Source organism: Mastomys coucha, unplaced genomic scaffold (assembly GCF_008632895.1).
Source record: "Mastomys coucha isolate ucsf_1 unplaced genomic scaffold, UCSF_Mcou_1 pScaffold3, whole genome shotgun sequence".
Taxonomy (NCBI): Eukaryota; Metazoa; Chordata; class Mammalia; order Rodentia; family Muridae; genus Mastomys; species Mastomys coucha.
In genome coordinates, this window is record NW_022196909.1 from 54,987,454 (window position 1) to 54,998,182 (window position 10,729).

At 37.2% G+C, this 10,729-nt stretch overlaps 1 protein-coding gene across 1 annotated transcript in view; it reads right to left on the reverse strand.

Annotated features, from left to right (window-relative positions):
- Positions 1-9,794, reverse strand: part of LOC116075149 (cysteine-rich secretory protein 1-like) — a 38,043-nt gene extending 28,249 nt beyond the window's left edge. The window contains exon 1 of the mRNA XM_031348163.1: positions 8,597-9,794. Coding sequence (XP_031204023.1) covers positions 8,597-8,812 — 216 coding nt within the window. The 5' untranslated portion in view covers positions 8,813-9,794. The remainder of the gene's footprint in view (positions 1-8,596) is intronic.
- Positions 9,795-10,729: the final 935 nt, after the last annotated feature.

Below are 10,729 nucleotides of genomic sequence, written 5' to 3' on the forward strand. Positions count from 1 at the left end.
TTGAGGGAAACTGGGAAAGGAGATACCATACAGCATGTAAATAAAGAAAATATCTAATAAAAAAAAGAAATAAAAGAAAATGCTGTCTTTTTTACACTGAATAGTTTTTGCTTCTTTGTCAAAGATCAAGTAACCATAGGTATGTGGGTTTATTTCTGGGTCTTCTATTCCATTTATCTATCTGCCTGTCTCTGGACCAATACCATGCAATTTTTAATCACTATTGCTCTGCAGTATAGCTTGAGGTCAGGGATGGTGATTCCCCTAGAAGTTCTTTTGTTGTTGTGAATGTTTTTTTCTATCCTCATTTTTTTTGTTGTTGTTGTTTTGTTTTGTTTTTTGTTTTTGTTATTCTTGGTGAATTTGAGAATTGCTCTTTCTATCTCAGTCAAGAACTGATTTGGAATGTTGGTTTTCAACTAGTGGTGCTAGTTCACCTGGCAGTTGACATGTAGAAGAATGCAAATTGATCCATTCTTATCTTCTTGAACGAGTTAAAGTCCAAGTAGATTAAGGACCTTCACATAAAACCAGATAAACTGAATCTAATAGAAGAGAAAGTGGGAAAGAACCTCAAACACATTGGCTCAGGGGACATTTTCTTGAATAGAGCAACAATGTCTCTGGCTCTAAGATCAGCAATTGACAAATGTGACCTCATAAAATTGAAAAGCTTATGTAAGGCAATAGGACAAAACAGAAAAGAGCTTTACAAGCCCTACATCAGATAGAGGGTTAATATCCAAAATATACTAAGAACTCAAGAAGTTAGACTCCAGAGAACCAAATAACCATATTTAAAATGGGGTACTGAGCTAAACAAAGAATTCTCAACTGAGAAATCTTGAATGGCTGAGAACTACTTAAACCCATTGGAGAAGTCCAAGAAAGGACTGAAGGAGAAGGGATTTGCAACTCAATAGGAAGAACAACAATATCAACTAGTCAGAATTCCCAGAGCTTCCAGGAACTAAACCACCAACCAAAGCTACACATCGAGCTACCCGTGGCTGCATCTGCATATGTAGCAGATGATGACCTTGTCAGGCATCTATGGGAGAAAAGGGCCTTGGTCCAGTGAAAGCTTGATGCCCCAATGTAAGCGAATGCCAGGGCAGGGAGGTGGGAGTGGGTGGGTGGGTTGGGGAGCACCCTCATAGAAGCAAGGGGAGGGGTACTCTGGAGGGGAAACTGGGAAAGGGGATAACATTTGAAATGTAAATAAATAAAATATCCAATAAAACAAAAGAAATGTTCAACATCCTTAGTCATTAGGGAAATGCAAATCCAAAGGATCCTCAGATTCCACCTCACAACCAGTCAGAATGGCTAAGATCAAAAACTGAAGTGACAGCAGATGCTGGTGAGGCTGTGGAGAATGAGGAACACTCTTCCATTGCTGGTGGGACTGAAACCTGGTAAAACACTTTGGAAGTCAGTCTGGAGGTTCCCCAGAAAACTAGTTCTACCTGTGGACCCAGCTATACCACTTTTAGTTAGGAAGTGTTGAACAATTGTCAACTGTCATAAGCACATTCAAAATAATTATGCATGGCATGTGCAAATGTGTGTATGTAATTTATTTTATATTAAATTGATGCTTAAGATGATGTTTTTCTTGAAAAATAATTATGAAAAAGCAAGTTGATTCCTTAAATAAGAAATAGCCAGATCTCACACAACACTAAAGATTTTTTGCCTTGATTTAGCTTTGTTGTTCACTTTCTTTTAATTCTTTCCCTCAACAATTATTTCTCATGCTACAGATCAGATATCAGTTCTCAGTTGTTGAGCTACATTTCTATTACGCATTCTCCTTAGTGAATATGCCTTGCAGTTCTGTTGTGGCCTAGGAGTCTGGCATATCTAAAAATCTTTAAAGATATAAATATAGAAAAATTATTATTATATACTGTATTCTCAAATACTATTTTATTTATTGTTATTTTATTGTTACCAGAGTGTGTAATGATATAGATAGTTATATAGCTATTACTCTTAGTTTGATGGACACACAATTATAGAATTTCTCTGGCTCTGTATAAGAAATTGTACTTAATATCTCATAAAGACTAAGATCAAGATAAATCATCATAACAAGAAGTTCTCCCTTTAGTTATGAAAAAATTATTGGTAAAATGGAGATACTAAAGATGATCAGTAAGAGACACTGCTTCCTTACAGGAAAAGGCAAAGGACAAATGAAGAGGAAAATGCAGTAGTTTCCCATCCTCCATCAGTTATTTTCATATATAAGGTTGCTGTTACTGAGTGTGTGCTTCTCTTATACACATTTATAGCTTAGATTACCAAGCATCTTAGACTTTAGTAATTCCCTCTGCCTGTGATGGAATTTCAGGAATACTCAGAAAACATAAATGGAGCATAGAGTAAGTTACACATTGATTTTTCAATGCGGGTAATTACCTGTTTAAATTTTTTCTATTCCAGGGCAAAGCAGTTCAAAAAGATGTGGCTTCTGATAGGTATATAGTACTTCAGTGTATGGATACATAGTACAAATATATAGTCAACACTAATAGGACTTGGTAGGTTTAAATAGACACATAGTATGGTGGATATAAAGTGGATGTAATCTGGGAGAAGATTAGAGAAGAGGATAAATATCAAAATACTATATATGAAAACCTCCAAATAATTCTTACAATTTTTATTTTAAAATAACCTCTTTGGGGATCAATTATTATAAAGTGAATGTCAGAGATATATTATGAAGGGGATATACTTGATGTTTAAAACAACAATTATCCTATTAATTAAATTAATAACATTAGTCATTCTACAAGATAGTATAAGGCCAAGAAAAGTTTTTGAACATAGTTGTCTTATAAAATAATATAGCTTCAAAACAGATAATGTTGAACTCTCTGAGATAAGTTACTTTTTAGTAAAAGAAAGTTTTTCACTAAGAACAAAAATAATAGAGAAGTTTTCATTTAAATTGGCTATAGAAAGCAAATTTTACTAAGGAACATTTTATGATATTAAGACTCTTATTGCTAATACTAAACTAATATAGAATCATGATTGAGTTTTTGTTTATACTTTCTATTATACATGAAAATCTTTACTGTTTATCCTTCATTGATCTTAGGTTCTATGAATTCCAAGACATATAAGCTAGAATCCTCGCATGGGATCCATCATTAGGCTGCAACAAGAAAGTTTGTGGTGGATTTCTTTACATTGTTCCTATATTCTAAGACTGCCTAAAGAACACTACAATAGCCTGTTTCATGTTTGCTATGAGTGACACCTTGTTGCATGTCTTGTCTCTGATGTCTATCACTTTTATTTATCATTATATAGTTTATTAGTACTATCAATATTTTGGACCTCTTGTTCAAAGCAGTTAATCAACTTTTGCTGTCTATAACTCTTCACATTGCCTTCTCCGACTGTGCAATGGCCTAGGTCCTGTTTGCAAGATCACCATGGGTTTTTCTTCAGCTAGCCACAGTTACATCAAGGTTTTGTTTATTAGCGTCTTTCTATACAGAGCTTAATTAGAACAAACCAAACATTCTAATCACTAGTGTTTGTGATGTACTAGTATGCAATATTTGGAATATATTTACTGAGAACAAATATTCTTTTATTCTGACTTTTACTTAAAATTTTAAATTAAATAGTTTTGATAATTTTATACATGAATACTGCATTTACCTCATTTACAACTCTCCTTTCAGAGCTAGCTATGAGCTGTCCTCAGAGCTATATTCTTTGGCTACTGCTCTGTTAGTCTCCTCCAGGCATACCATACAAGGAACATCTAGATCTGCTACACCAAGAATATTCAGTCCAGAGCTTCCCACCAGAGTGCTGCTGTACCAGGAATATCCAGATTAGGCTCATATTCCCAATATCTGCTACACATTCCCAATATCTGCTACACCAGGAACATCCATGGACAACCAGATGGCTGAAGGCCTGTGTAAGAACACAACCAACACCAAGCAGGAAATATATGGCACCTTCAGAGCAAAGCGTTCCCACTTCAGCAAGTCTTTCATGTTCTAACACAACTGAAGCACAAGAAACTGACCTTGAATCCAACCTTATAAAGATGATAGATTTCTTTAAAGAAGAAATGAATAAATCCCTCAAATAAATACAGGAAAATACAATTTAAAAGATGAAGAAAATTAATAAAACTGTTCAGGACCAGAAATTAGAAGTAGAACCCATAAAGAAAAAACAATTTGATAGAATCCTGGAGGTAGAAAAACCTAGAAAAGAGAACAGGAAGGACAGATGCAAGCATCACCAACAGAATATAAGAGATGGAAGAGAGAATCTCAGCTATACAAGATACTTATAGAAAAAAAACTGATATATCAGTCAAAAATATTCTTTACACAAAGCATTCAGGGAATCTGGGAAGCTATGAGAAGACATAACCTCAGAATAATAGGAATAGAAGAGGTGAAGAGCTCCATCTCCAAGGCCCAACAGATATTCTCAACAAAATCCTAGAAGAAAATTTCCCTAATCTAAAGATAGAAATGCCTATAAACATACAAAGAGTTTATAGAACACCAACTAGATTGAGCCAGAAAAATAAATCCTCCCACAACATAACAATCAAAACACTTAATTTTCAAGAAAAAAAAAAAAAAGACCAAGAAATGTACAAATGCAGCAGACTTTTCTGAATATCGCTTGAATTCTCAATGGAGACCCTAAAACCTAGAATAGTCTGAACAAATGTTTTACAGCCTCTAAGAAACCACAGAAGGCAACCTAAACTACTGTACCCTGAAGAACTCTCAATTACCATGGATGGATAAAATAAGGTATTCCAAATAAATAAATAAATAAACTTACCTAGCATCTATCCACAAATTTAATCCTATAGAAAATACTTGAAAAAAAATCTCTAAATTAACTATACACAAGAAATCACAGGAAATAAATCCACACACATAACACACACACATATACACACCACAACCATCAACATCAAAATAATAGAAATTAACAATCATTGGTCAACATCAAGGAACTCACAGGCTCACACTTCTCCTTTCCCCATTCCAGCTTCTCCTAGTTTCCTTTTCCACAACTCCCTATCAAATTCATAACCTCTTTCTTTCCAAATACTACGGTTACACACTCACTGACATAAAGCCACCTGAATCCATTTAATAATGTCATATGTACATGTTTTTAGGACTGATCACTTGAGATCTGAGAGCCTATCAGAGGACACATCCCTAGAGAAGACTGATTTCCCATCTCTCATCCTCACTGATTGCCTCTAGCGCTTCATCTAGGAGTAGTTCTTGAATTTCCCCATTTACATTTGCACATTGGCTGGTGATGTCATCATGCTGGTATTATTCTGTCAAGAATTGTTTTTAATATTTATTTCTATGTATTTTGGTATTTGCCCGGATGTATGCCTGTATATTATATATGTTCAATATCCTCAGAAGCTGCTGAATGTGGATTTCAAATCTTTTGGGACTGTACTTGGGGATGTTTGTGAGCTTCCATATCACTGTTAGAAACCAAACCCAGGTCTTCGGCAGGAATAATGTTAAGGTATTATGAGTTCATCTTTCATGTTGTGTAGCAATAGAATCTCACAGTAAGCATGCTGGTCCTTTGGCTTTTTAAGTCTTTCTGCCTTCTCTGAGATATTCACTGAGTATGGTATGTAAGTCTAACCTTGTAGACATACTATTATAGCTTAGGCATCTCACAGTCACTATTGTCCTGAGGCTCTAAATCATCATTTAGAGCAAGAAATTTCTTCGTGGGCTTACTCCTTAACATGCTTACTCCATTTTTCTTGCCCCCAAATTCTCACTCACTCAAGCTAACTTAATAGACCGCCCCCCACTGGAATCTTATCCAGCTCCTAAAGGAAGATGTGAATATTTAACCTATGTTTACATTTTATTTCACTAATGTCTCTAACTCAATGTCCTTTAAAAAATTCATTTATGATCCATGTGTGCCAGAATGAATTTATGTTCACTAGTAGCATGAAAAAGCTCACAAAGGCCAAAGAAGGGTATCTGATCTCAAAGAACTGGAATTATATGTGAATGTGAGCCATTGTATTTAAAATGTGTCCATTTAACTTAACAATGAATATTCTGTAGAATGATATATCGATGAAAAATACCTGGCTAAGAATGTTTAGATAAAGTTAACGCATGTAATATGCTTCAAGTTGAATGCAATAGTTTTCATGACAGATTGGAGATTAGCTTGATTCTGATCCTCACGAGAGTAAAGATAAACTCAAACACAGGAAGGTAACAACCACATTGGCATTGCAATAACAATATTTGGTTAGTAAGTAGATGAATCAGGAGGAAGAGAACTATTTTTATACTATTATTTTATCCCAGTATAAGGAACTTAGAACAACACACTGGAAACCACTAAATCCAGTCTTTCTATCCCTAACACAAAATCTGAGTTTTGTACAACTGGCAGTTTGCTTTTCTCTGGGCTTGGTTCCAAACTACACAACATTGCAGTATGACAAAAAGATATAAATCCTTGCTGAGTTCTCACTAATCTCCTTGTGCCTGTGTCTACCTGTTCTCATAAAGGTCAACCAGTGACTGCTTTGGCACTCGGTTTTATTATCTCCAACCGTTTCTTCCTACAATTGGTCATGCATTAAAGAAACACTTGACTCTTTTATCTGAATATTGCTACAGCTGGCTCAAGTATCTGTTTGACATTTGAATGTGTTTCTCTCATAACTTGCAAATATCCAAATGCCATCTGACTCATTAGAAGCCAATTCTTTCATCTTTGAAATTAATATTTAACCAACTTCCAAGAAGTCTCCTTGGTTTTCACTACAAAGCTTGAGGATTAAATCAATTAACACGAAACCTTATCTCTGAAATACTTGTAGTCAGGGTGAGAAAAACATCACTAGATTATTAACATGCCTTAGAATTTTGTTATTTATTTCAGTATTCATAATAACATGAATATTTCACTGTATTCTTTTTAAAAAAATGATCATCTTAGCCAGGCGGTGGTGGCACACACCTTTAGTTCCAGCACTTGGGAGGCAGAGGCAGGTAGATTTCTGAGTTCAAGGCCAGCCTGGTATACAGAGTGAGTTCCAGGACAGCCAAGGCTACACAGAGAAACCCTGTCTTGAAAAAAACAAAAAACAAAAAAAAAGATCAACCTGCCTACGTAAGATCACAGACTGATTATAGATATTTTTCAAATTATACTTTTGGGTGAAGTCAGATAATGTTATATAATCAAGTGATGTCTTTGGCCACTGTTGCTTGTGAAGAAAGAAAACTTCTTTTGCTACAGAGCCTTCTGAGCTATAATGACTACTTCCTCTCTGCCTGTCCTTGAAATCTTGTCTTGAGCTGGTGTGTTCATACTCCTGACTATTTTGCCACATGGTTCTATGGTTTTAAGCATGATTTCCAGCCTAAGGAGGCTCTTAACATTACCTCTAACTCAGCTTTCACCTCTTACACTGCTGTCCTTTTTATTTTATGCCTCAGCCTATTTGGGGCTGGGGGAAACTTACTTTACATTTACTTTGTGGTGTATTTACTCTACAGAAGAACCACTGTTCACTAATAGCACTTAACATTGCTCAGGAAAATTGCAGCCCCCTTTCCCCCAAAGAAGCTGTGCCAATCACTCACTCCACTTCCTAAAAGGTGGAAAGTCATGTTGAGACAAGTTACTCATTTTATGGTGTTCAGAAAATAAGAGAAACGTACATGCCCTACACTGGCTTCTTCTATCCCCATCGTTTGTTTTAGATGATAGGATGCTGCTGCCTGCATTTAGGGTAGAATGCAACCCCCTTCTTGTATCTCTTGACACTTCCTTACAGCAGTTTATAGTTGTGCAGTTTATCGATGTCCTTTAGCTCAAACTGAGAATAAGGTAAAACCTCACAGCTCTTTGTAAGAAAAAATTCTAGTGCAAATACTGGCTTAATTCTGACATTAAACATTTTGTATGCGAGGAAAAGGAATAATGTTCCAGCACTCAGAATGTACATAGGAACGAGGAGAGAAAGTTAGAAGTACATACCATTCTCACTATGCATATTGTGTTGGTACCTAATGGCTTGCAAACTAATCCACATATGTTGCATATTTGAATGTTCCTTTTGAGAGAAACATGTCACTACATTCATGCTCCAGACTTGAAATATTTATTAATCTCTATGGGAAAAATAAGAACGATAATATTATTTCCAAATTGTGTGATTTATTCTGTGTTTTGTCTTGTAAAAGGTGTTACCTAAGTTGCAAAAGTTAGATGACTCCTGCTGCAGCCCAGCGGAGGGCTCACGACCGGGGGTGGTCCCGCAGACAGCGGCGGGAGGAGTGTACAGCGAGACCCCGTGGAAGCGACGGAACTACAACCAGGGAGTCGTGGGTCTGCATGAAGAAATCAGTGATTTTTATGAGTACATGTCTCCCAGACCCGTGGAGGAGGAGAAGGTGTGGATGGAGGTAGTGAGCAGGATAGAGAGTGTGACTAAGGAGCTCTGACCCAGTGCTGACGTCCAGATATTTGGAAGTTTTATAAATGGTCTGTATATACCTACCAGTGACATCGATCTCGTGGTGTTTGGGAACTGGTAGAAGCTGCCACTCTGGACCCTGGAAGAAGCTCTTCGGAAACACAAAGTCGCTGACGAGGATTCCCTGAAAGTTCTAGACAAACCAACGGTTCCTATTATTAAATTAACAGATTCTTTTACTGAAGTGAAAGTTGGTATCAGCTTTAATGTCCAGAATGTCATGAGAGCAGCAGACCTCATTAAAGATTTTACTAAGAAATATCCTGTATTGCCATACTTGGTTTTAGTATTGAAGCAGTTCTTACTGCAGAGGGACCTTAATGAAGTGTTTACAGGTGGAATTGGTTCTTATAGTCTCTTTTTAATGGCAGTCAGTTTCCTTCAGTTACATCCCAGGGAAGATGCTTGCATCCCCAATACAAACTATGGTGTTGAATTATATGGACGGCACTTCAATTACTTAAAGACTGGCATCCAGATAAAAGATGGTGGTTCCTATGTGGCCAAAGATGAATTACAAGAAAAATATACTTGATGGCTACCGGCCATCAATGCTTTATATTGAAGATCCTTTACAACCAGGTAATGATGTTGGAAGGAGTTCCTGTGGGGCCATGCAGGTGAAACAGGCCTTTGATTATGCCTATGTGGTATTGAGTCATGCAGTATTGCCGATTGCAAAGTACTATCCCAACAATGAAACAGAGAGCATATTAGGTAGAATAATTAGAGTGATGGATGAAGTTCCCACGTATACAGATTGGATATCAAAAGAGTGGGGCTTGCAGTATAGGCCCAAGCCATCATGCAATGGAAATGGTGTTACCTGGATAGTAGATACTCAGTAGTTAGATAGATGTAATAATAATCTGTCTGAAGAAAATGAAGCCCTTGGAAAATGTAGAAGTAAAGCCTCGTAATCTCTTAGTAAACACTCTTCAAACTCTTCATCAGGTCCAGTGACCTCCTCTGCCACGCAGTCCAGCTCTAGTGACATCGATTCTGATGCTACGCCATGCAAAACCTCCAAACAACTGCTCTGCCGTCCACCCACTGTCACCCGGGTAGGCTCACGGGATGTCTCCTTGGAGGTCTGTCAGGCAGTTGGGAAAATGCAGAGCACCCCAACCACTAACACAACCCGACAACACCAACAAGTCCCAGCATGGATCAGCAAGGCTCTTCCTTTCTTCCAGCAAAGGCTTCCAAGCTACAGCTCAAACCAGCCATGGTGCCCTGATGACGAGCAAACAGCATCAAGGCAAATCCATTCCTCAGTGTTACCATGGCAAAAAGAGGAGACACAAGAGGGGCACGCCCCTCTCAGAGCCCTGTAGATAGTCGGCGCTCTGGACGGACTGTCTTCTGTGTGCAGTGATCTTGTGCTCAGGACAGTTGCACAGGGACTCCTGGACGGCAGGAGCCGCACACTGTTCAGACGTTGATTTAGCAACTGCTTTTTTTTTTTTTTTCCCAGCTCGTCACGGAATGGATCATGAAGACTGACAACTGCAAAAACAAAAAAAAAACAAGCAAAAGAGGGGGAAAAGGCTGCTTGTGTGATAAGTCATGTGCTACAACAGGGTCGTTTTAAGATTTAAAGCTTGAATGTAAAATAAAGATATTTCTCATTGGCTTTATGCAGAGTTATAGGGGATAGTGCTCAGTGTGGGTAGCTGATAGGAACAAAGAGCAGTTTCAAGGAGATGGGTGCGAAGGTCAACAAGACCATCTCATAGGAAGTCAGACTCCAAGAGGGAAAGTGACATGCATTTTTAAAATAATTTTGCATATATTTGCCATTTTATTGTGTGTATATATAGACGACCATGTAGGAAATTGATATTTGTAATAGTGGATTTGTTAATACTTTTTTACATAACATTACTATTTGAAATGGGAACAGATTTTTTTCTCAGGGTTAGTTTGAAGAATAATCTGAGTTGTCATCGTTCTAACACAAGCGGGAAATGATTAGCTCTGGTCCTCTGTTTCTTCAGCATTGAAATGACTTCATAAGAACCATTGTGACCTGCTTCGGAATTCTTTTTCTCTCTAAAGAAAAGGTTTATGGTGGCAAATGATGTTTATTTTATTTTGTAAAAAAAGAGAAAAATGTACTCTGTTCTTGTGTATACACTGAACAACCTCTAGTCG